Source organism: Oncorhynchus masou, chromosome 13 (genome assembly GCF_036934945.1).
Source record: "Oncorhynchus masou masou isolate Uvic2021 chromosome 13, UVic_Omas_1.1, whole genome shotgun sequence".
NCBI lineage: Eukaryota > Metazoa > Chordata > Actinopteri > Salmoniformes > Salmonidae > Oncorhynchus > Oncorhynchus masou.
This window is the reverse complement of record NC_088224.1, coordinates 80051769-80078103: the sequence shown is the minus strand read 5'-3', so window position 1 is coordinate 80078103 and position 26335 is coordinate 80051769. Positions and strand designations below refer to the sequence as shown.

General features: G+C 44.8%; 1 protein-coding gene across 4 annotated transcripts in view; it reads right to left on the bottom strand.

The window, feature by feature from the left end:
* Positions 1 to 26335, bottom strand: part of LOC135553119 (protocadherin Fat 3-like) — a 378888-nt gene that overhangs the window by 46750 nt on the left and 305803 nt on the right. For all 4 annotated transcript variants that reach the window (XM_064985238.1, XM_064985240.1, XM_064985239.1 and 1 more), the window contains 3 exons: positions 22869 to 23079; positions 18869 to 21603; positions 17317 to 18688 (listed from right to left, as the gene is read on the bottom strand). In XM_064985238.1, coding sequence (XP_064841310.1) covers positions 17317 to 18688; positions 18869 to 21603; positions 22869 to 23079 — 4318 coding nt within the window. The remainder of the gene's footprint in view (positions 1 to 17316; positions 18689 to 18868; positions 21604 to 22868; positions 23080 to 26335) is intronic.

The following is a 26335-nucleotide window of genomic DNA, read 5'->3' as shown; positions in this document are numbered from 1 at the left end:
CAAGGGTTCCTACCTGAGGAGAGAGGGAGGGAGGGAGGGAGGGAGTTTATATACACACCCAAGGGTTCCTACCTGAGGAGAGAGAGAGGGAGGGAGGGAGTTTATATACACACCCAAGGGTTCCTACCTGAGGAGAGAGGGAGGGAGGGAGTTTATATACACACCCAAGGGTTCCTACCAGAGGAGAGAGGGAGGGAGGGAGGGAGTTTATATTCACACCCAAGGGTTCCTACCTGAGGGGAGAGGGAGGGAGGGAGGGAGGGAGTTTATATACACACCCAAGGGTTCCTACCTGAGGAGAGAGGGAGGGGGGAGTTTATATACACACCTAAGGGTTCCTACTACCTGAGGAGAGAGGGAGGGAGGGAGTTTATATACACACCCAAGGGTTCCTACCTGAGGAGAGAGGGAGGGAGGGAGGGGGAAGTGAGTTTATATACACACCCAAGGGTTCCTACCTGAGGAGAGAGGGAGGGAGGGAGGGATAACACACCTAAGGGACCTGAGGGAGGGAGGGAGGGAGGGAGAGTTTATATACACACCCAAGGGTTCCTACCTGAGGAGAAAGGGAGGGAGAGAGAGTTTATATACACACACAAGGGTTCCTACCTGAGGGAGGGAGGGAGGGAGAGTTTATATAGACACCCAAGGGTTCCTACCTGAGGAGGGAGGGAGGGAGGGAGGGAGGGAGGGAGGGAGGGAGGGAGGGAGGGAGGGAGGGAGGGAGGGAGGGAGGGAGGGAGGGAGGGAGGGAGGGAGGGAGGGAGGGAGAGTTTATATACACACCCAAGGGTTCCTACCTGAGGAGCGAGAGAGGGGGGGAGTTTATATACACACCCAAGGGTTCCTACCTGAGGAGAGAGGGAGGGAGGGAGTTTATATACACACCCAAGGGTTCCTACCTGAGGAGAGAGGGAGGGAGGGAGGGAGTTTATATTCACACCCAAGGGTTCCTACCTGAGGAGAGAGGGAGTTTATATACACACCCAAGGGTTCCTACCTGAGGAGAGAGGGAGGGAGGGAGTTTATATACACACCCAAGGGTTCCTTCTTGTTGAGGAGAGAGGGAGGGAGGGAGTTTATATACACACCCAAGGGTTCCTACTTGAGGAGAGAGGGAGGGAGGGAGTTTATATACACACCCAAGGGTTCCTACCTGAGGGAGAGTTTATATACACACCCAAGGGACCTGAGGGAGGGAGGGAGGAAGTGAGTTTATATACACACCCAATGGTTCCTACCTGAGGAGAGAGAGAGGGAGGGAGTTTATATACACACCTAAGGGTTCCTACCTGAGGGGAGGGAGGGAGGGAGGGAGAGTTTATATACACACCCAAGGGACGATACCTGAGGAGAAAGGGAGGGAGAGAGAGTTTATATACACACCCAAGGGTTCCTACCTGAGGGAGGGAGGGAGGGAGGGAGAGTTTATATACACACACAAGGGACGATACCTGAGGGAGGGAGGGAGGGAGGGAGAGTTTATATACACACCCAAGGGTTCCTACCTGAGGGAGGGAGGGAGGGAGGGAGAGTTTATATACACACCCAAGGGTTCCTACCTGAGGAGAAAGGGAGGGAGAGAGAGTTTATATACACACACAAGGGTTCCTACCTGAGGGAGGGAGGGAGGGAGTTTATATACACACCCAAGGGTTCCTACCTGAGGGAGGGAGGGAGAGTTTATATACACACACAAGGGTTCCTACCTGAGGGAGGGAGGGAGAGTTTATATACACACCCAAGGGTTCCTACCTGAGGGAGGGAGGGAGGGAGGGAGAGTTTATATACACACCCAAGGGTTCCTACCTGAGGAGGGAGGGAGGGAGAGTTTATATACACACACAAGGGTTCCTACCTGAGGAGGGAGGGAGGGAGAGTTTATATACACACCCAAGGGTTCGATACCTGAGGGAGGGAGGGGGGAGGGAGTTTATATACACACCCAAGGGTTCCTACCTGAGGGAGGGAGGGAGGGGGAGGGAGAGTTTATATACACACCCAAGGGTTCCTACCTGAGGAGAGGGAGGGAGGGAGTTTATATACACACCCAAGGGTTCCTACCTGAGGGAGGGAGGGAGGGAGGGGAGTTTATATACACACCCAAGGGTTCCTACCTGAGGGAGGGAGGGAGGGAGGGAGAGTTTATATACACACACAGGGTTCCTACCTGAGGGGAGGGAGGGAGAGTTTATATACACACCCAAGGGTTCCTACCTGAGGAGGGAGGGAGGGAGGGAGGGAGAGTTTATATACACACCCAAGGGTTCGATACCTGAGGGAGGGAGGGAGGGAGGGAGTTTATATACACACCCAAGGGTTCCTACCTGAGGGAGGGAGGGAGGGAGGAGAGTTTATATACACACACAAGGGTTCCTACCTGAGGGAGGGAGGGGGAGAGTTTATATAGACACCCAAGGGTTCCTACCTGAGGAGAAAGGAGGGAGAGAGAGTTTATATACACACACAAGGGTTCCTACCTGAGGGAGGGAGGGAGAGTTTATATAGACACCCAAGGGTTCCTACCTGAGGAGAAAGGAAGGGAGAGGAGTTTATATACACACACAAGGGTTCCTACCTGAGGGAGGGAGGGAGGGAGTTTATATAGACACCCAAGGGTTCCTACCTGAGGGAGGGAGGGAGGGAGGGGAGTTTATATACACACAGGGTTCCCCTGAGGAGAGGGACGATACCTGAGGAGAAAGGGAGGGAGAGAGAGTTTATATACACACCCAAGGGTTCCTACCTGAGGAGGGAGGGAGGGAGGGAGGGAGAGTTTATATACACACCCAAGGGTTCCTACCTGAGGGAGGGAGGGAGGGGAGTTTATATACACACCCAAGGGTTCCTACCTGAGGAGAGAGGGGGGAGGGAGGGAGGGAGGGAGAGTTTATATACACACACAAGGTTTCCTACCTGAGGGGAGGGAGAGAGAGTTTATATACACACCCAAGGGTTCCTACCTGAGGAGAAAGGAAGGGAGAGAGAGTTTATATACACACACAAGGGTTCCTACCTGAGGGAGGGAGGGAGAGTTTATATAGACACCCAAGGGTTCCTACCTGAGGAGGGAGGGAGGGAGGGAGGGTTTATATACACACCCAAGGGTTCCTACCTGAGGAGCGAGAGAGGGGGGGAGTTTATATACACACCCAAGGGTTCCTACCTGAGGAGAGAGGGAGGGAGGGAGTTTATATACACACCCAAGGGTTCCTACCTGAGGAGAGAGGGAGGGAGGGAGGGGGAGTTTATATTCACACCCAAGGGTTCCTACCTGAGGAGAGAGGGAGTTTATATACACACCCAAGGGTTCCTACCTGAGGAGAGAGGGAGGGAGGGAGTTTATATACACACCCAAGGGTTCCTACTTGAGGAGAGAGGGAGGGAGTGAGTTTATATACACACCCAAGGGTTCCTACCTGAGGAGAGAGGGAGGGAGGGAGGAAGTGAGTTTATATACACACCCAATGGTTCCTACCTGAGGAGAGAGAGAGGGAGGGAGTTTATATACACACCTAAGGGTTCCTACTTGAGGAGAGAGGGAGGGAGGGAGTTTATATACACACCCAAGGGTTCCTACCTGAGGAGAGAGGGAGCGAGGGAGGCAGTGAGTTTATATACACACCAAGGGTTCCTACTTGAGGAGAGAGGGAGGGAGGGAGTTTATATACACACCCAAGGGTTCCTACTTGAGGAGAGAGGGAGGGAGTTTATATACACACCCAAGGGTTCCTACCTGAGGAGAGAGGGAGGGATGGAGTTTATATACACACCCAAGGGTTCCTACCTGAGGAGGGAGGGAGGGACGGAGGGAGAGTTTATATAAACACCGAAGGAACGATACCTGAGGAGAGAGGGAGGGAGGGAGAGTTTATATACACACCCAAGGGATCCTACCTGAGGAGAAAGGGAGAGAGGGAGAGTTTATATAAACACCCAAGGGATCCTACCTGAGGAGAAAGGGAGAGAGGGAGAGTTTATATAAACACCCAAGGGATCCTACCTGAGGGAGGGAGGGAGAGTTTATATAGACACCCAAGGGTTCCTCCCTGAGGAGGGAGGGAGGAGAGGGAGGGAGGGAGGGAGGGAGGGAGGGAGGGAGAGTTTATATACACACCCAAGGGTTCCTACCTGATGAGAGAGGGAGGGAGGAGTTTATATACACACCCAAGGGTTCCTACCTGAGGAGTTTATATACACACCCAAGGGACCTGAGAGAGGGAGGGGGAGTTTATATACACACCCAAGGGTTCCTACCTGAGGAGAGAGGGAGGGAGGGAGTTTATATACACACCCAAGGGTTCCTACCTGATGAGAGAGGGAGGGAGGGAGTTTATATACACACCCAAGGGTTCCTACCTGAGGAGAGAGGGAGTTTATATACACACCCAAGGGTTCCTACCTGAGGAGAGAGGGAGGGAGGGAGTTTATATACACACCCAAGGGTTCCTACCTGAGGAGAGAGGGAGGGAGGGAGTTTATATACACACCCAAGGGTTCCTACCTGAGGAGAGAGGGAGGGAGGGAGTTTATATACACACCCAAGGGTTCCTACCTGAGGAGAGAGGGAGGGAGGGAGGCAGTGAGTTTATATACACACCCAAGGGTTCCTACTTGAGGAGAGAGAAAGGGAGGGAGTTTATATACACACCTAAGGGTTCCTACTTGAGGAGAGAGGGAGGGAGGGAGTTTATATACACACCCAAGGGTTCCTACCTGAGGGAGAGGGAGGAGTTTATATACACACCCAAGGGTTCCTACTTGAGGGAGGAGGGAGGAGTTTATATACACACCCAAGGGTTCCTATCTGAGGTGAGAGAGGGGGAGGGAGTTTATATACACACCCAAGGGTTCCTACTTGAGGAGAGAGGGAGGGAGTTTATATACACACCCAAGGGTTCCTACCTGAGGAGAGAAGGAGGGAGTTTATATACACACCCAAGGGTTCCTACCTGAGGAGAGAAGGAGGGAGTTTATATACACACCCAAGGGTTCCTATCTGAGGAGAGAGGGAGGGATGGAGTTTATATACACACCCAAGCGTTCCTACCTGATGAGAGAGGGAGGGAGGGAGTTTATATACACACCCAAGGGTTCCTACCTGAGGAGAGAGGGAGGGAGGGAGGCAGGGAGTTTATATACACACCCAAGGGTTCCTACTTGAGGAGAGAGGGAGGGAGGGAGGCAGTGAGTTCATATACACACCCAAGGGTTCCTATCTGAGGAGAGAGAGGGGGAGGGAGTTTATATACACACCCAAGGGTTCCTACTTGAGGAGAGAGGGAGGGAGTTTATATACACACCCAAGGGTTCCTACTTGAGAGAGAGGGAGGGAGTTTATATACACACCCAAGGGATCCTACTTGAGGAGAGAGGGAGGGAGTTTATATACACACCCAAGGGTTCCTACCTGAGGAGAGAGAGAGGGAGGGAGTTTATATAAACACCCAAGGGTTACTACTTGAGAAGAGAGGGAGGGAGTTTATATACACACCCAAGGGTTCCTACTTGAGGAGAGATGGAGGGAGTTTATATACACACCCAAGGGTTCCTACTTGAGGAGAGAGGGAGGGAGTTTATATACACACCCAAGGGTTCCTACCTGAGGAGAGAGAGAGGGAGGGAGTTTATATAAACACCCAAGGGTTCCTACTTGAGGAGAGAGAGAGATTATATACACACCCTGAGGAGAAAGAGATTATATACACACCCTGAGGAGAAAGAGAGATTATATACACACCCTGAGGAGAAAGAGAGATTATATACACACCCTGAGGAGAGAGAGAGATTATATACACACCCTGAGGAGAGAGAGAGATTATATACACACCTCGAGGAGAGAGAGAGAGATTATATACACACCCCGAGGAGAGAGAGAGATTATATACACACCCTGAGGAGAGAGAGAGATTATATACACACCCTGAGGAGAAAGAGAGATTATATACACACCCTGAGGAGAGAGAGATATTATATACACACCCTGAGGAGAAAGAGAGATATTATATACACACCCCGAGGGAGAGAGAGATTATATACACACCCGAGGAGAGAGAGAGATTATATACACACTCTGAGGAGAGAGAGATTATATACACACCCTGAGGAGAGAGAGATATTATATACACACCCTGAGGAGAAAGAGAGATTATATACACACCCTGAGGAGAGAGAGATTATATACACACCCTGAGGAGAGAGAGAGATTATATACACACCCCGAGGAGAAAGAGAGATTATATACACACCCCGAGGAGAAAGAGAGATTATATACACACCCTGAGGAGAAAGAGATATTATATACACACCCTGAGGAGAAAGAGAGATTATATACACACCCTGAGGAGAGAGAGAGATTATATACACACCCTGAGGAGAAAGAGAGATTATATACACACCTCGAGGAGAAAGAGAGATTATATACACACCCTGAGGAGAGAGAGAGATTATATACACACCCTGAGGAGAGAGAGATTATATACACACCTCGAGGAGAAAGAGAGATTATATACACACCTTGAGGAGAGAGAGAGATTATATACACACCCTGAGGAGAAAGAGATTATATACACACCCTGAGCAGAGAGAGAGATTATATACACACCTCGAGGAGAAAGAGAGATTATATACACACCCTGAGGAGAGAGAGAGAGATTATATACACACCCTGAGGAGAGAGAGAGAGATTATATACACACCCTGAGGAGAGAGAGAGATTATATACACACCCTGAGGAGAAAGAGAGATTATATACACACCCTGAGGAGAGAGAGAGATTATATACACACCCTGAGGAGAAAGAGAGATTATATACACACCCCGAGGAGAGAGAGAGATTATATACACACCCTGAGGAGAGAGAGAGATTATATACACACCCTGAGGAGAAGGCTGCAATCTGAGGGCCAGCCTTAAACATGCACACACACCAGATGTATTGGCTAGTGCTTTAATGACCTCTTGCACTGGAATTAAAAGTGGAGCAATCAATGAGGGTCAAGCACATAACGACAGTGGTAATTCACCACATTCAACAGGAGCAGGCTCAGCTCAGCACTACAGTAAATAGTGACGTCGCTCTACCAAATCCACATTAGACTGGGTCAGCGACAGCCTCTCATACACAGAACCTTAGTAACTCTATTGTAACTCTATTGTAACTCTATTGTAACTCTATAGTCACACAGGGGGAGGAAGGATGGAGAGAGAGAAATGGTGAAAGAGAGAGCGACAGAAAGCGAGGAAACGGAAGAGAACGTGAGAGAGAACTTTTATGTAACAAAAGGGAGAGGGAAAAGATAATTTTTATTGAACCTTTATTTCACTAGGCAGTTAAGAACAAATTCTTATTTTCAATGACAGGCAGGCAGAAAGGCAGGCAGGCAGGCACTTAGACAGGCAGGCAGGAAGGTAGACAGGCAGGCAGGCAGAAAGGCAGGCAGGCACTCCGACAGGCAGGCAGAAAGGTAGACAGGTAGGCAGAAGAGGCAGACAGGCAGGCAGACAGAAAGGCAGACAGGCAGGCAGACAGACATGTTGAGAGAAAGTAGGAGCTGAGAAAAAGGAGGAAACAACATAACGACAGAGAAGATAAGGGATAGAAGTGCTTTCCAGCAGAAGCTTTTAACCAGTGACATTTAACAAGTGCATTTGATTAAGAAAGTGTCCACAGAGTGTAGTCGAGGGCCCTGATATCTGAGTCAACCTAACTCACTGACCACTATCCCCTGACAACATACCACAACATAGAGACAGACATTCTCACTGTCTGAAACAAATGACAAATGAAACAGCAGCACAAACATCCTATTGGTTTTTCATCTCCCTTCCTATTATAACAACATCCAAATTGGTTTTTCCTCTCCTCTCCTATTATAACAACATCATAATTGGTTTATCCTCTCCCCTCCTATTATAAAAACATCCTAATTGGTTTTCCCTCTCCTCTCTTATTATAACAACATCATGATTAGTTTATCCTCTCCCCTCCTATTATAAAAACATCCTAATTGGTTTTCCCTCTCCTCTCTTATTATAACAACATCATAATTGGTTTATCCTCTCCCCTCCTATTATAAAAACATCCTAATTGGTTTTTCCTCTCCCCTCCTCTCCTATTATAACAACATCCTAATTGGTTTTTCCTCTCACCTCCTCTCCTATTATAACAACATCATAATTGGTTTTCCTCTCCCCTCCCATCCTATTAGAACAACATCCTAATTGTTTGTTCATCTCCCCTCCTATTACAACAACATCCTAATTGGTTTTTCCTCTCCCCTCCTATTATAACAACATCCTGATTGGTTTTTCCTCTCCTCTCCTATTATAACAACATCCTAATTGGTTTTTCCTCTCCTCTCCTATTATAACAACATCCTAATTGGTTTATCCTCTCCCCTCCCCTCCTATTATAACAACATCCTAATTGTTTGTTCCTCTCCTCTCCTATTATAACAACATCCTAATTGGTTTATCCCATCCTCTCCAATTATAACAACATCCTAATTGGTTTTCCTCTCCCCTCCTATTATAACAACATCCTAATTGTTTGTTCCTCTCCTCTCCTATTATAACAACATCCTAATTGTTTGTTCCTCTCCTCTCCTATTATAACAACATCCTAATTGGTTTATCCCATCCTCTCCAATTATAACAACATCCTAATTGGTTTTCCTCTCCCCTCCTCTCCTATTATAACAACATCCTAATTCGTTTTTCCCCTCCTCTCCTATTATAACAACATCGTAATTGGTTTTCCTCTCCCCTCCCATCCTATTATAACAACATCCTAATTGGTTTTTCCTCTCCTCTCCTATTATAACAACATCCTAATTGTTTGTTCCTCTCCCCTCCTATTATAACAACATCCTAATTGGTTTTCCTCTCCTCTCCTCTCCTATTATAACAACATCCTAATTGGTTTTCCTCTCCCCTCCTCTCCTATTATAACAACATCGTAATTGGTTTCCCTCTCCCCTCCTCTCCTATTATAACAACATCCTAATTGTTTGTTCCCCTCCCCACCTATTATAACAACATCCTAATTGGTTTTTCATCTCCTCTCCTATTATAACAACATCCTAATTGGTTTTCCTCTCCCCTCAGCACCTATTATAACAACATTTTAATTGTTTTTTCCTCTCCTCTCCTATTATAACATCCTAATTGTTTTTCCCCCTCCCTTTCTATTATAACAACATCCTAATTGGTTTATCCCCTCCCCCCCTATTATAACAACATCCTAATTGGTCTTTCCTCTCCCCTCCCCTCCTATTATAACAACATCCTAATTGTTTGTTCCTCTCCTCTCCTATTATAACAACATCCTAATTGGTTTTTCCTCTCCTATTATTACAACATCCTAATTGGTGTTCCTCTCCCATCCTCTACTTTTATAACAACATCCTGATTGGTTTTCCTCTCCCCTCCCCTCCTATTATAACAACATCCTAATTGGGTTTTCCCCTCCTCTCCTATTATAACAACATCGTAATTGGTTTTCCTCTCCCCTCCCAACCTATTATAACAACATCCTAATTGGTTTTTCCTCTCCTCTCCTATTACAACAACATCCTAATTGGTTTTTCCTCTCCCCTCCTATTATAACAACATCGTAATTGGTTTCCCTCTCCCCTCCTCTCCTATTATAACAACATCCTAATTGTTTGTTCCCCTCCCCTCCTATTACAACAACATCCTAATTGGTTTTTCATCTCCTCTCCTATTATAACAACATCCTAATTGGTTTTCCTCTCCCCTCAGCACCTATTATAACAACATTTTAATTGTTTTTTCCTCTCGTCTCCTATTATAACATCCTAATTGGTTTTCCTCTCCCCTCAGCACCTATTATAACAACATCCTAATTGTTTTTCCCCCTCCCTTTCTATTATAACAACATCCTAATTGGTTTTCCTCTCCCTTTCTATTATAACAACATCCTAATTGGTTTTTCATCTCCTCTCCTATTATAACATCCTAATTGGTTTTCCTCTCCCCTCAGCACCTATTATAACAACATCCTAATTGTTTTTCCCCCTCCCTTTCTATTATAACAACATCCTAATTGGTTTTTCATCTCCTCTCCTATTATAACAACATCGTAATTGGTTTCCCTCTCCCCTCCCCTCCTATTATAACAACATCCTAATTGTTTGTTCCTCTCCTCTCCTATTATAACAACATCCTAATTGGTTTTTCCTCTCCTATTATTACAACATCCTAATTGGTTTTCCTCTCCCCTCAGCACCTATTATAACAACATTTTAATTGTTTTTTCCTCTCCTCTCCTATTATAACATCCTAGTTGGTTTTCCTCTCCCCTCAGCACCTATTATAACAACATCCTAATTGTTTTTCCCCCTCCCTTTCTATTATAACAACATCCTAATTGGTTTATCCTCTCCCCTCCTATTATAACAACATCCTAATTGGTTTTCCTCTCCCCTCCCCTCCTATTATAACAACATCCTAATTGTTTGTTCCTCTCCTCTCCTATTATAACAACATCCTAATTGGTTTTTCCTCTCCTATTATTACAACATCCTAATTGGTGTTCCTCTCCCCTCCTCTCCTATTATAACAACATCCTAATTGTTTGTTCCTCTCCTCTCCTATTATAACAACATCCTAATTGGTTTTTCCTCTCCTATTATAACAACATCCTAATTGGTGTTCTTCTCCCCTGCTCTCCTATTATAACAACATCATAATTGGTTTTCCTCTCCCCTCCCCTCCTATTATAACAACATCCTAATTGGTCTTTCCTCTCCCGTCCTATTATAACAACATCCTAATTGTTTGTTCCTCTCCTCTCCTATTATAACAACATCCTAATTGGTCTTTCCTCTCCTCTCCCCTCCTATTATAACAACATCCTAATTGGTTTTTCCTCTCCCCTCCTATTATAACAACATCCTGATTGGTTTTTCCTCTCTTCTCCTATTATAACAACATCCTAATTGGGTTTTCCCCTCCTCTCCTATTATAACAACATCGTAATTGGTTTTCCTCTCCCCTCCCCTCCTATTATAACAACATCCTAATTGGTCTTTCCTCTCCCCTCCCGTCCTATTATAACAACATCCTAATTGTTTGTTCCTCTCCTCTCCTATTATAACAACATCCTAATTGGTCTTTCCTCTCCCCTCCCGTCCTATTATAACAACATCCTAATTGGTTTTTCCTCTCCCCTCCTATTATAACAACATCCTGATTGGTTTTCCTCTCCCCTCCCCTCCTATTATAACAACATCCTAATTGGTTTTTCCTCTCCCCTCCTATTATAACAACATCCTAATTGGTTTTTCCTCACCCCTCCTATTATAACAACATCATAATTGGTTTTTCCTCTCCCCTCCTATTATAACAACATCATAATTGGTTTATCCTCTCCCCTCCTATTATAACAACATCCTAATTGGTTTTTCCTCTCCCCTCCTATTATAACAACATCATAATTGGTTTTTTCCTCTCCCCTCCTATTATAACAACATCATAATTGGTTTATCCTCTCCCCTCCCCTCCTATTATAACAACATCATAATTGGTTTTCCTCTCCTCTCCTATTATAACAACATCCTAATTGGGTTTTCCCTCCTCTCCTATTATAACAACATCCTAATTGGTTTTCCTATTATCATCCCCTCCCCTCCTATTATAACAACATCCTAATTGGTCTTTCCTCTCCCCTCCCGTCCTATTATAACAACATCCTAATTGTTTGTTCCTCTCCTCTCCTATTATAACAACATCCTAATTGGTCTTTCCTCTCCCCTCCCGTCCTATTATAACAACATCCTAATTGGTTTTTCCTCTCCCCTCCTATTATAACAACATCCTAATTGGTTTTCCTCTCCTCTCCTCCCCTCCTATTATAACAACATCATAATTGGTTTTTCCTCTCCCCTCCTATTATAACAACATCCTAATTGGTTTTTCCTCACCCCTCCTATTATAACAACATCATAATTGGTTTTTCCTCTCCCCTCCTATTATAACAACATCATAATTGGTTTATCCTCACCCCTCCTATTATAACAACATCCTAATTGGTTTTCCTCTCCCCTCCTATTATAACAACATCATAATTGGTTTTCCTCTCCCCTCCTATTATAACAACATCCTAATTGGTTTTTCCTCTCCCCTCCCCTCCTATTATAACAACATCATAATTGGTTTATCCTCTCCCCTCCTATTATAACAACATCATAATTGGTTTTTCCTCACCCCTCCTATTATAACAACATCATAATTGGTTTTTCCTCTCCCCTCCTATTATAACAACATCATAATTGGTTTTCCTCTCCCCTCCCCTCCTATTATAACAACATCATAATTGGTTTTTCCTCTCCCCTCCTATTATAACAACATCATAATTGGTTTTTCCTCTCCCCTCCTATTATAACAACATCATAATTGGTTTTTCCTCTCCCCTCCCCTCCTATTATAACAACATCATAATTGGTTTATCCTCTCCCCTCCTATTATAACAACATCATAATTGGTTTTTCCTCTCCCCTCCCCTCCTATTATAACAACATCCTAATTGGTTTATCCTCTCCCCTCCTATTATAACAACATCCTAATTGGTTTTTCCTCTCCCCTCCTATTATAACAACATCCTAATTGGTTTTCCTCACCCCTCCTATTATAACAACATCCTAATTAGTTTTTTTTTCTCTCCTCTCCTATTATAACAACATCATAATTGTTTTTTCCTCTCCTCTCCTATTATAACAACATCCTAATTGTTTTTTCCTCACCCCTCCTATTATAACAACATCCTAATTGGTTTATCCTCTCCCCTCGTATTATAACAACATCCTAATTGGTTTTTCCTCTCCCCTCCTATTATAACAACATCATAATTGGTTTTTTCCTCTATTATAACAACCCTCCCCTCCTATTATAACAACATCCTAATTGGTTTTCCTCTCCCCTCCTATTATAACAACATCCTAATTGGTTTTCCTCTCCCCTCCTATTATAACAACATCCTAATTGTTTTTTTCCTATTATAACAACACCCCTCCCCTCCTATTATAACAACATCCTAATTGGTTTATCCTCTCCCCTCCTATTATAACAACATCATAATTGGTTTATCCTCTCCCCTCCTATTATAACAACATCCTAATTGGTTTATCCTCTCCCCTCCTATTATAACAACATCCTAATTGGTCTTTCCTCTCCCCTCCCCTCCTATTATAACAACATCATAATTGGTTTATCCTCTCCCCTCCTATTATAACAACATCCTAATTGGTTTTTCCTCTCCCCTCCCCTCCTATTATAACAACATCCTAATTGGTCTTTCCTCTCCCCTCCCCTCCTATTATAACAACATCCTAATTGGTTTTTCCTCTCCCCTCCTATTATAACAACATCATAATTGGTTTATCCTCTCCCCTCCTATTATAACAACATCCTAATTGGTTTTTCCTCTCCCCTCCTATTATAACAACATCATAATTGGTTTTCCTCACCCCTCCCCTCCTATTATAACAACATCCTAATTGGTTTTTCCTCTCCCCTCCTATTATAACAACATCCTAATTGGTTTTTCCTCTCCCCTCCCCTCCTATTATAACAACATCATAATTGGTTTATCCTCTCCCCTCCCCTCCTATTATAACAACATCATAATTGGTTTATCCTCTCCCCTCCTATTATAACAACATCATAATTGGTTTTTCCTCTCCCCTCCCCTCCTATTATAACAACATCATAATTGGTTTATCCTCTCCCCTCCCCTCCTATTATAACAACATCATAATTGGTTTATCCTCTCCCCTCCTATTATAACAACATCCTAATTGGTTTTTCCTCTCCCCTCCTATTATAACAACATCCTAATTGGTTTATCCTCTCCCCTCCCCTCCTATTATAACAACATCCTAATTGGTTTTTCCTCTCCCCTCCTATTATAACAACATCATAATTGGTTTATCCTCTCCCCTCCTATTATAACAACATCCTAATTGGTTTTTCCTCTCCCCTCCTATTATAACAACATCCTAATTGGTTTTTCCTCTCCCCTCCTATTATAACAACATCCTAATTGGTTTATCCCCTCCCCTCCTATTATAACAACATCCTAATTGGTTTATCCTCTCCCCTCCTATTATAACAACATCCTAATTGGTTTTTCCTCTCCCCTCCTATTATAACAACATCCTAATTGGTTTTTCCTCTCCCCTCCTATTATAACAACATCCTAATTGGTTTTTCCTCTCCCCTCCTATTATAACAACATCCTAATTGGTTTATCCCCTCCCCTCCTATTATAACAACATCCTAATTGGTTTTTCCTCTCCCCTCCTATTATAACAACATCCTAATTGGTTTATCCTCTCCCCTCCTATTATAACAACATCCTAATTGGTTTTTCCTCTCCCCTCCTATTATAACAACATCATAATTGGTTTTTCCTCTCCCCTCCTATTATAACAACATCCTAATTGGTTTTTCCTCTCCCCTCCTATTATAACAACATCCTAATTGGTTTATCCCCTCCCCTCCTATTATAACAACATCCTAATTGGTTTTTCCTCTCCCCTCCCCTCCTATTATAACAACATCCTAATTGGTTTTTCCTCTCCCCTCCTATTATAACAACATCCTAATTGGTTTATCCTCTCCCCTCCCCTCCTATTATAACAACATCCTAATTGGTCTTTCCTCTCTCCCCTCCCCTCCTATTATAACAACATCATAATTGGTTTATCCTCTCCCCTCCTATTATAACAACATCCTAATTGGTCTTTCCTCTCCCCTCCCCTCCTATTATAACAACATCCTAATTGGTTTATCCTCTCCCCTCCTATTATAACAACATCCTAATTGGTTTTTCCTCTCCCCTCCCCTCCTATTATAACAACATCATAATTGGTTTATCCTCTCCCCTCCTATTATAACAACATCCTAATTGTTTTTTCCTCTCCCCTCCTCTCCTATTATAACAACCTCCTAATTGGTTTATCCTCTCCTCTCCTATTATAACAACATCCTAATTGGTTTTTCCTCTCCCCTCCTATTATAACAACATCCTAATTGGTTTTTCCTCTCCCCTCCCCTCCTATTATAACAACATCATAATTGGTTTATCCTCTCCCCTCCTATTATAACAACATCCTAATCCCTCCTTTTTCCTCTCCCCTCCTCTCCTATTATAACAACCTCCTAATTGGTTTATCCTCTCCTCTCCTATTATAACAACATCCTAATTGGTTTTTCCTCTCCCCTCCTATTATAACAACATCCTAATTGGTTTTTCCTCTCCCCTCCCCTCCTATTATAACAACATCATAATTGGTTTATCCTCTCCCCTCCTATTATAACAACATCCTAATTGTTTTTTCCTCTCCCCTCCTCTCCTATTATAACAACCTCCTAATTGGTTTATCCTCTCCTCTCCTATTATAACAACATCCTAATTGGTTTTTCCTCTCCTCTCCTATTATAACAACATCCTAATTGGGTTATCCTCTCCCCTCCTATTATAACAACATCCTAATTGGTTTTTCCTCTCCACTCCCCTCAATATGGTCTGATGATAGCTCTAAACACCCAGCTTCTGATTCATCTCAACACCACTAAGCTCTGTGTAATTAAAATCAGCCGGTGGCTAAATGCATGATCTTGATCTATGGATGCGACTCGGGTGGGGACGATGGATGCAAACAGAGTGGATAGAAAACGATTTCCATCATTGTAAATGAATCAGACACACTTCTTCTAAGCCTGCCCAAACACACTGCACCCCCATTACATCACTTGCACTCAATCATTACATTTCCTTTTCCCAGTTTGTTTACATTTGATGAAACTTTCATGTTACCTCATCAAGGATGGTGTCGGGAAACATAGACGCAGGCGTCTAGACGAGGCTTTGAAAGCGGCTGGGAGTCAACGCCTGTGGATGTATCATATCCTATCCCCTGGCTTCCGTCAATGTTTTAAAATCCTCCCCGAGTTATAATAAACTACTGCTACCTCAGAAAGGTTTGGCAGATAGAACGCCATCAGGTCGCCAAGACAACACCAAACAACGTTAGATAACAATACAGCAGTAATGAAATAGTCTGTAAAATATCTGGCTCAGCTAAATCAAATGATGTTGTTTTTCACCTTGTGGTGTTCTTCAATACAGGTCTTCCCATATATCCCTGGCTTTCTAACTATTTCCTGCTGTGTCAAAGATCAATTCAAAGTGTCTCATTGTAAAAGTGTGTAAAATCCGTGTCTCTCTGCTGTGTAAGGTCACATCTAGCTGTCGTTCATTCTCTCCCTCTCACAGCAGTGTGTAACATCAATTCATTCTCTCTCTCTCTCTCTCATCCTCCCTCTTTCTCTTTGCAGTGTGTAGCATACGTTTATTCTCCTTCTCAATCTATCTGCCTTTCTCTCTTTGATGTAGGTAAGGTCACAGCTCTCCTGTCTTTCATTCTCCCTCCCTCGCTCCCTTTCTCTCTACTGGCGATGCTCATTAGAATGCCATTCAGCAGAGGGGTTCCTTAGCTTCCCAGTTGGCATGGCGATCCACCGCTCCGTCTCATTGGCGTTCCTACTTAATTATTATTTTTTCACTTGTCAATTAGCAGAGAATAAATTAGACAACTCTTACCCTCTTTCAACAGATGTAGTCCTCTTTTGTCCTTCTCTCTAACCTTTGATATCTCTGTTTAGTTATCAAACTAGACTAAACACTCTTTCAGGTACTTCACAGGTACTTCACCAAATCAAATACTCACTAAATGGCAAAAACGTTGATGAAAATAAACTCCTATTGATGTCCCTGTGTCAACCACAATCTAATGAACCCTCTCCAGTCTCCCGCCACAAACACTTTAAAAGAAACATCCATCCATTAAACTCATGGAGAGAGATAAAAACAGGACTTATTGCTATAGCAACAAATGTCATCTAATGCGCTGCAGGTACTCGTGTCTTTAAACGGTTTACTCTGACTGTATTTACTACCTCAGCGGCCTTCGGCGAGGCTGTAATTTTGTGGTAAATGTCAGGGTTGTTGTGCAGGCATGTCATATTTTGTGGTGAAATATTGCTTATCTGGCAGTGAGCGCTAGTCTCAGCAGTATTCAAATCATTATTACTGAGTGATAGATAGATAGATAGATAGATAGATAGATAGATAGATAGATAGATAGAAAGATAGATAGGCAGGAAGTGAAGTGAGACAGGGGGACAGAAGACAAGTTGAAAGACAGACAGTGAGACATATAAAGATACATAAAGGGCACAGACAGCTAAACACATTAATAGCACAAACACTCCCATTCTATGACTCACCTGTGATGTGATAGCTGACTTGGCGGTTCACTGCAGAGCTGTCGTCGTCTCTAGTGTTGAGCACCGCCACCACTTCGCCAGGGGGGTCGCTCTCGCGCACTGAGCCCAGGTACCTCTCATCCAGGAAGCTGGGCGGGTTGTCGTTGATGTCTGACACGGCCAAGGTCAGCGTGGAGGTGGAGGAGAGGGTCAAGGCCTCTCCCAGGTCTGAGGCCACAACCAGGAAGGTGTAGGATGGACACAACTCGTGGTCCAACTCCTTGAGAGTAGAGATCCAGCCCGTGTTGCTGTCAATGGTGAAGGTCTCTGTGGATTGGTCCGGCTCCCCTTCAGATTGAGCCAATGTGCCTAGGTTGTATGTAACCTGTCCGTTAGCTCCAGAGTCTGGGTCCAGTGCCTGAACCTGGATGATTATGGTGCCGATAGGCATCCCTTCCATCACTGTCGCCTCGTAAGAGTTGGATTCAAATGCTGGCTTGTTGTCGTTCACATCCAAGACTTTGACTTCTACGTCAACGCTGGTCACAGAGTCCAGCTTTGCCTGCTTGACGGTGGCAGTGACCTTGAAGTGGAAGGAGGTGATGACCTCATGGTCAAGGGGCTTGTCCAGCTTGATGACCCCAGTGTCCCTGTCCACCACCAGGACTCCCTCCAGGTTGTTCTCCCCGGTCTCTCCGTTGACTAGAGCAAATGTGACTGGCAGCGAGGCGTAGCCTGGTGGGGTAATGAGGCGGACGGACCCTAGGGCAGCTCCTATAGGGGTGTCCTCTGGGACGGTAAAGGAGAACTGGGGTTGGGTGAAGGAGGGGGTGAGGGCGTCAGGTGCCAAGACGTGGATGTAGACTGATACTAAAGAGTGCTTGATAGGGATGCCTCCATCTACTGCTTTAACAAAGAAAGACAGGACTGAGTTGCGCAGGTGGCTGAAACTCCCCTTGGTGACCATCCAGCCGTTGTCAGGGTCGATCTCTAAGATATCCACCACGGGCACGTGTGCCTCGCTGTAGAGCGAGTATGTCACCTTAGAGTTGGCACCATCATCAGGATCATATGCCTGGATCTGGGTCACCAGGAAGCCCTTGCCAACGTCAGATTTGACAGAAGCACGGTATTCCACAGTTCGAAAGCGAGGGACGTTGTCGTTGTCATCCACCAGGGAGACACGGACGGTGCAGTAGGAGGCCCTTCCACCCCCGTCCTGTGCTGCCACCATGAGGAAAATGTTCTTGTTGGCTGGGTCCTCTCTGTCCAGCTTCTGCAAGGTGGTGATCTGACCATTGGCGTCCACACTGAACTGGTCCTTGCCCACGTCATTGATGAATGAGTAGGTAATCTGGCCAAACACTCCTGGGTCAGCATCGGTTGCCCTCACCTGAAAATAATAGTTAAGTTACTTTCTTTTAGATGGGGTATTGCACATGTCAAACAAAACATATTACAAATACTATTACAAATACAGTATCATGTACATCAATGCTTCATTCAATAAAATACATATCATTGTTTCAATTAAAGTTCATATGCTGAATACTTCAAAATTAATGGTTCTTACCTGGATCACCTTTGTTCCGATAGCTGCATTTTCCCGTACCTCTGCCTCGTAGGGATTCAGTTCAAACACAGGACTGTAGAGGTTGGCCCCCAGGACCCTGACGTGCACCTGGGCCGTGCTGGTGAACACCCCATCAGACACAGATACATTCAGACTGTAGGCTGGCTCCATCCTCTGCTTCCTGTGACCAGACAGCATGATGATACCCGTCTTACCATCCATCACAAAGTTCATCCTCTCGTTTCCTGACAGGATGCTGTACTCCAGTTTGTCATAGTCTGAGCTGTCAGCATCCGAACCCTGGATGCAGGTCACAAAATGGCCCCTAGGGGCCAGCTCGCTGACATAGGCCTCATAGAGAAGCTGGTTGAACACCGGAGGGTTGTCGTTCATGTCGTTCACCACAAGCACGACCGACACTTCACTGCTCAGCGGTGGGAAGCCGTTATCGGTTGCCCTGACGATGAAGTCATAGCGCTGGACAAGCTCATGGTCGAGCATGCGGGCGGTCAGGATGAGGCCACTGCTGCTGTCGATGTGGAAGTGGTCGGTGCTGTTGTAGGCATCTGTGGGATAGAAGATCTGATAGTGTACGATGTTGTTCTTCTCAGAGTCTTGGTCGGTAGCCACCACTTGCAGCGCTGGAGTGCCGATCATGGCAGTCTCAGACAGAACTGCCTTATAGGATGTTTTTTCAAACACTGGAGGGTTATCATTGACGTCATTAACTGTGACATCTACGTCCACCTCAGCACGGGCGCCGGTCAGGTAGTCTGTGGCTCTGACAGTCAGACGGAAGGATGAGGCAATCTCATAGTCCAGGGAGTTGATGACTTTAATGACTCCGGTGTCAAAGCCGATGTCAAACTGCAGAGAGGGGTCTCCCTCCACGATGGTGTAGATGATGTTCTGGCCCTCTGGACTGGTTGCATTGATTCCTAATATAGGCGTGTGTACCACTACATCCTCGTTCACCGCCACTGCATAGAAGGACTTGTCAAAGACGGGCATGGCCTTGTTCACCACGGTGACAGGGAACTCTACGGCAGATGAGAGGGGAGGGTAACCTCCATCCTTGGCATAAACTACCATCTGGTACTCCTGGTTGGACAGGTCAGACTCAAAAGCCTCCTTCAGACGGAGGCCGCCCGTCAGCCTGTCGATCTCAAAGTGTCCGTGATTGTCTTTGAGGTAGTAAGACACCTCTCCGTTGATGCCTTTGTCACTGTCCATGGCGGTGACTCGGAATATGGGCACACCAGGTTTAGCCTCCACTTGGACAGCAGCGTAATACGGAAGTCCCAGGAACGCAGGAGCATTGTCGTTAATGTCCTCTACCTGGACCCTGACAATCACCCTGGCAACCCGCAGACGGTCGTGCTCCCTCCCAGCCTCCACCACCAGCTCATAGAACTCCTTCTCTTCACGGTCGAAGGGAATCCCAGTGGTCTGGATTACGCCCGAGGTGGGTCGGATCCGGAAGCGTGTCCCTGGATTCAGTAGGGTGTACTTGAGGGGCTCGTTGAGGCGATTCCCCACTGCGTTGACCACGGCCACTTTGGTGATGTTGGTATTGTTCTCCTGGATGGACGAGGAGTAGAGGCTGTGGGCAAAGAAGAGGCCAGAGTCCAGCGTCTCACGGACGAGAACAGTGACTAGAGTGGTGCTGGAGAACTTTCCATCAGACACTTTGACGTTGAAGCGGAACCGTTCCTTGGAGAAGTTGTTGTTCTTGACGATGATGATGCCGCTGGAGAGCTGGATGGCAAAGTGCTCCAGGTTTCCGTCTGTCAGTGAGTAGGTGAGTTCTGTGGGGACGTTTTGGTCTGGGTCTGTGGCTGAGACCTGTAATGCCTCTACTCCTACATAGGTGGGCAGCAGCAGGACAGTTTCGTAGGCGTTCTGGGTGAAGACAGGTGGAGAATCGTTTGTGTCGATTACCTGGATGGTGACCTCAGTGGGGCTATCCGCTGTCAGCTGAGGCCTCCCACTGTCCCTCACGTGAACATGAAAGTTAAAACTAGCAAATGTCTCGTGGTCCAGGTTGGCGATAGTCCTGATGGAGCCGGTGCCAGAATCCACTTTAAAGAACATCTTGGCTGTGTCCTCAACGATCTGATAGACCAGGAGAGCGTTCTGGTTGCGGTCAGCATCAGTGGCCTTGATGACCAAAGGAGTGTTGTCTGGGTTTAGGACCACACTGTTGATGGGTGCCGCTTCGCTGATACTACCCTTGTAGCGTAGCAGCTGGAAAACAGGTGGGTTGTCATTTTCATCCACCACCCGTATGAGCAGGGTGGCATTGGAGGCCATGCCAGCCATGTTGGTGGCCTGGACGATCAGGTTATAAGATGCTGTGGTCTCATAGTCAAGGGGTTTCTGAGTTGTGATCACCCCGCTGTACTGGTTGATCCTGAATGTGCGTTCGCTGTTGCCATGTCGGATGTCGTAGGTCAGCGTGGATTGGCTCATGGCGCTCACCGTGGTGACAGAGGTTCCCACGGCAACGTTCTCTGTGACCTCGGCCTGGTATTCGGTCTGGGAGAACTTGGGTCCGGCGTTGTCGGACAGCGTGATCGCGATGCGAACCACAGAGTTGGCAGAGAGTGGAGGGGAGCCATTGTCGGTAACTCTGACGGTGATGATGTAATGGCCGATAGTGGAGAGGTCAAGCTCGCGGGCCACAGAGATGATCCCCAGAACCGGCTCAATCCAGAATGTGTTCCCTGTGTTGCCTAAAGGAAAACAGACATAACAACGAATATTCAGTGATTAAAACTCGTGCAACTAAATCTTTATCAACTGTTTGTATATTGTAATCTTTTATCGATATACTGTCTCTATCAGGGGTCCACCCTCCTATAAGTAGTTTGCTAAACAATTCTGAAAGTACATGCAATTTTCACGCGTTCCACAGCAAACTGTCATAAACAAATCTCACACGTATCATACACTGCAAGCTACTATCTAATCAACACAATATTGACATTATCCCACCTCTGCTTAGCCACTATTAGCCACTACTGTGCTCTGTGTCTATCGCTCCATGTTGATCCAGTTGATGTGATAACCATCTTGTAGGTTGAAAATAATGGGCGTACTTTCCCCAAAACATTGTCAATGAAATGTTAACTGAAAAGTACCTTACCTGGCAGAAGTATATCATGAGTAAGTATATAAATTGTATTTATTATTTTCTAACTTTGCCATGAAATGTGCAGCAGCAGTACAGAACCATCGCTCGAACGGCACATTCCTCGCATTAGATGGCAATTAAAGGGCCAGATGTGTAATTACATTATACTCAAAAATCAATTTTCGTTTTTTCTAGACCCCCCAGTAAATGGTGTTCTGATGGGATTTAAACATGATATGACATCCCATTTTATTGTTTCTCTATGAATTGTTTTCATTTTGAGAGGAAAACATAAATCTAAAATAAAAAATGTTTACTGAGAAAACAGAATTTGTGATAATCTCATATTTTATAGGCCCCCCTCAAAGTGGTTTATTAACCATTATTTTTACCAGGTATACTAAGGACCCAGGGAAGAGTTGTAGAGGAGGAGAAGAGAAGAATTTTTGAAAGCTTTTTTCCTTTTTTAAAAGTAGCTCTCATGCTAGAAAAGGTTGGAGACCCCTGGTCTATATCTATGTATAGTTAGACACAGCTTATTCTTTTGATAGTTCTAAAACTCTTATTATAAACCTGGGCAGTTCGAGCCCTGGATGTTGATTGCCTGAAAGCAGACAGTATACAATGGGTATGACAAAACATTTATTGTTACTGCTCTAATTACATTGGTAACCAGTTTATAATAGTAATAAGGCTCCTTGGGATGTGTGGTATATGGCCAATATACCACGGCTAAGTGCTGTGTCCAGGTACCCCGTGTTACGTCATGCATAAGAACAGCCCTTAGACGTGGTATATTGGCCATATACCACACCTCCTCAGGCCTTATTGTTTAATTACAATGCCATTTGTATAGTCTCTCACCTGATTCCATGGTATAGAGGAGTTCTGCGTTCTCTCCCTTGTCTTTGTCCAGGGCAGTCACCTGGAGCACAGCAGAGCCCACTGCTGCAGACTCATAGACCGAACCCTCGTACAGAGCGCTGGTGAACACTGGGACATGGTCATTAACATCCTCCACATCCACCAACACTCGGGCCAGGTTCCTCCTGTATGGAAACTCCTGGTCTTTTACCTGAGGGAGAAATGTTTTCTAATCATTGGTCTGCTAATACAGGTGTATAGTATTAGATCTGACACAACTACATTTCTCATTATATAACTGGCATGAGGCAAAATATACAGTTGGTATTACAAAATAGCTTTCTATGTTACGACAAAGAATAAACAAACACATAGACTCAATAGGACAACATTACTGGAGTTTCCCTTTAAAACATGTACTGAAGCTTTAACTTTCCATGAAATGAAAAGGGAGTGAAACTGCAAACCATTACGGGTCTTTTGGGACGGTCTAATCCCTTCATCAGGAGAGCAGATGAGAATTAGAGGGCTAATGAGATGTATATTTATGCCCCGATGCGAGACTCTCCACAACAAGAGAATGGGATCAGAGAAAAAGCTTGTCTCATACGAGGCGCCACACAGGGTGAGTATTAATAGAACCAGCATTAGCATCAGAATTAGCGCTAGCTCTGCTGGCGGTATTATGAAACACTGGCTAGTTCAACACACTTATCACAACCCAATGGGCCTAGGAGTCATATAATAACCCTAGACTGAAGAGTATTATGGTACTGAGGAAGTGGTAGGTGGACGATCACTGGGTCCATTGGAGACAATAGATCTGTTCTGTCTGTGTCTGTTCTGTCTGTGTCTGTTCTGTCTGTTCTGTCTGTTCTGCCTGTGTCTGTGTCTGACGGTGTCTGTTCTGTCTGTGTCTGTTCTGTCTGTGTCTGTTCTGCCTGTGTCTGTTCTGTCTGTTCTGCCTGTGTCTGTGTCTGCCGGTGTCTGTTCTGTCTGTGTCTGTTCTGCCTGTGTCTGTTCTGCCTGTGTCTGTTCTGCCTGTGTCTGTTCTGTCTGTTCTGCCTGTGTCTGTTCTGCCTGTGTCTGTTCTGTCTGTTCTGCCTGTGTCTGTTCTGTCTGTTCTGCCTGTGTCTGTTCTGTCTGTTCTGCCTGTGTCTGTTCTGTCTGTGTCTGTTTTGCCTGTTCTGTCTGTGTCTGCCTGTGTCTGTTCTGCCTGTGTCTGTTCTGCCTGTGTCTGTTCTGTCTGTGTCTCTCTGTGTCTGCGGTGCCTGTTGTTTCTGTTCTGTCTGTGTCTGTTCTGAACCGTTATCTTAGACTCTGTAGTGGTTATGTGTAGTGTTTGGGAACCGTTATCTTAGACTCTGTAGTGGTTATGTGTAGTGTTTGGGAACCGTTATCTTAGACTCTGTAGTGGTTATGTGTAGTGTTTGGGAACCGTTATCTTAGACTCTGTAGTGGTTATGTGTAGTGTTTGGGAACCGTTATCTTAGACTCTGTAGTGGTTATGTGTAGTGTTTGGGAACCGTTATCTTAGACTCTGTAGTGGTTATGTGTAGTGTTTGGGAACCGTTACCTTAGACTCTGTAGTGGTTATGTGTAGTGTTTGGGAACCGTTACCTTAGACTCTGTAGTGGTTATGTGTAGTGTTTGGGAACCGTTATCTTAGACTCTGTAGTGGTTATGTGTAGTGTTTGGGAACCGTTATCTTAGACTCTGTAGTGGTTATGTGTAGTGTTTGGGAACCGTTATCTTAGACTCTGTAGTGGTTATGTGTAGTGTTTGGGAACCGTTATCTTAGACTCTGTAGTGGTTATGTGTAGTGTTTGGGAACCGTTACCTTAGACTCTGTAGTGGTTATGTGTAGTGTTTGGGAACCGTTATCTTAGACTCTGTAGTGGTTATGTGTAGTGTTTGGGAACCGTTATCTTAGACTCTGTAGTGGTTATGTGTAGTGTTTGGGAACCGTTATCTTAGACTCTGTAGTGGTTATGTGTAGTGTTTGGGAACCGTTATCTTAGACTCTGTAGTGGTTATGTGTAGTGTTTGGGAACCGTTACCTTAGACTCTGTAGTGGTTATGTGTAGTGTTTGGGAACCGTTACCTTAGACTCTGTAGTGGTTATGTGTAGTGTTTGAGAACCGTTATCTTAGACTCTGTAGTGGTTATGTGTAGTGTTTGGGAACCGTCTTAGACTCTTTATATGTTTGTTTGGGAACCGTTATCTTAGACTCTGTAGTGGTTATGTGTAGTGTTTGGGAACCGTTATCTTAGACTCTGTAGTGGTTATGTGTAGTGTTTGAGAACCGTTATCTTAGACTCTGTAGTGGTTATGTGTAGTGTTTGAGAACCGTTATCTTAGACTCTGTAGTGGTTATGTGTAGTGTTTGGGAACCGTTATCTTAGACTCTGTAGTGGTTATGTGTAGTGTTTGGGTACAAACCGTTATCTTAGACTCTGTAGTGGTTATGTGTAGTGTTTGGGAACCGTTATCTTAGACTCTGTAGTGGTTATGTGTAGTGTTTGGGAACCGTTATCTTAGACTCTGTAGTGGTTATGTGTAGTGTTTGGGAACCGTTATCTTAGACTCTGTAGTGGTTATGTGTAGTGTTTGGGAACCGTTATCTTAGACTCTGTAGTGGTTATGTGTAGTGTTTGGGAACCGTTATCTTAGACTCTGTAGTGGTTATGTGTAGTGTTTGGGAACCGTTATCTTAGACTCTGTAGTGGTTATGTGTAGTGTTTGGGAACCGTTATCTTAGACTCTGTAGTGGTTATGTGTAGTGTTTGAGAACCGTTATCTTAGACTCTGTAGTGGTTATGTGTAGTGTTTGAGAACCGTTATCTTAGACTCTGTAGTGGTTATGTGTAGTGTTTGGGAACCGTTATCTTAGACTCTGTAGTGGTTATGTGTAGTGTTTGAGAACCGTTATCTTAGACTCTGTAGTGGTTATGTGTAGTCAATTTATATTTATATTGTTAGACCTCTTATCTATTTTGTGCAGGAAGATGTTACAATTATGAGCTACTGATTGTATTGTAGCCTATACTATACATGTACAGATGCGCAAACATACCTGGTTCCAGCACAGCAGGCAGTGCCATGAGCACACCGAATACCAAATATTAAAGATACTATCTACCTGTAGATTTCACCAAATTAAATCAGTGCGCCCGCCTAAAACTGAAAAAATATATATATATTTTCCCTCATAAAAAAATGTCAGGCAGACGTTCCTACCTCGCTTATCAACGCGATATGATAAAATTCAAAATGACTACATTTCATCGATAATTACATTTCTTCGAGATTTGAGAAAACAGTACAACGACAGTGGTAGGATGAGCATTTCATTTCCTATGTTACCTACCCACTGAACCAGAGGAAATTAAGTCAAACAGAGTGAATGAGGATGATTCATTTCAGAACTAAACACACACAGCCTGACTCCGCACATCCACACACA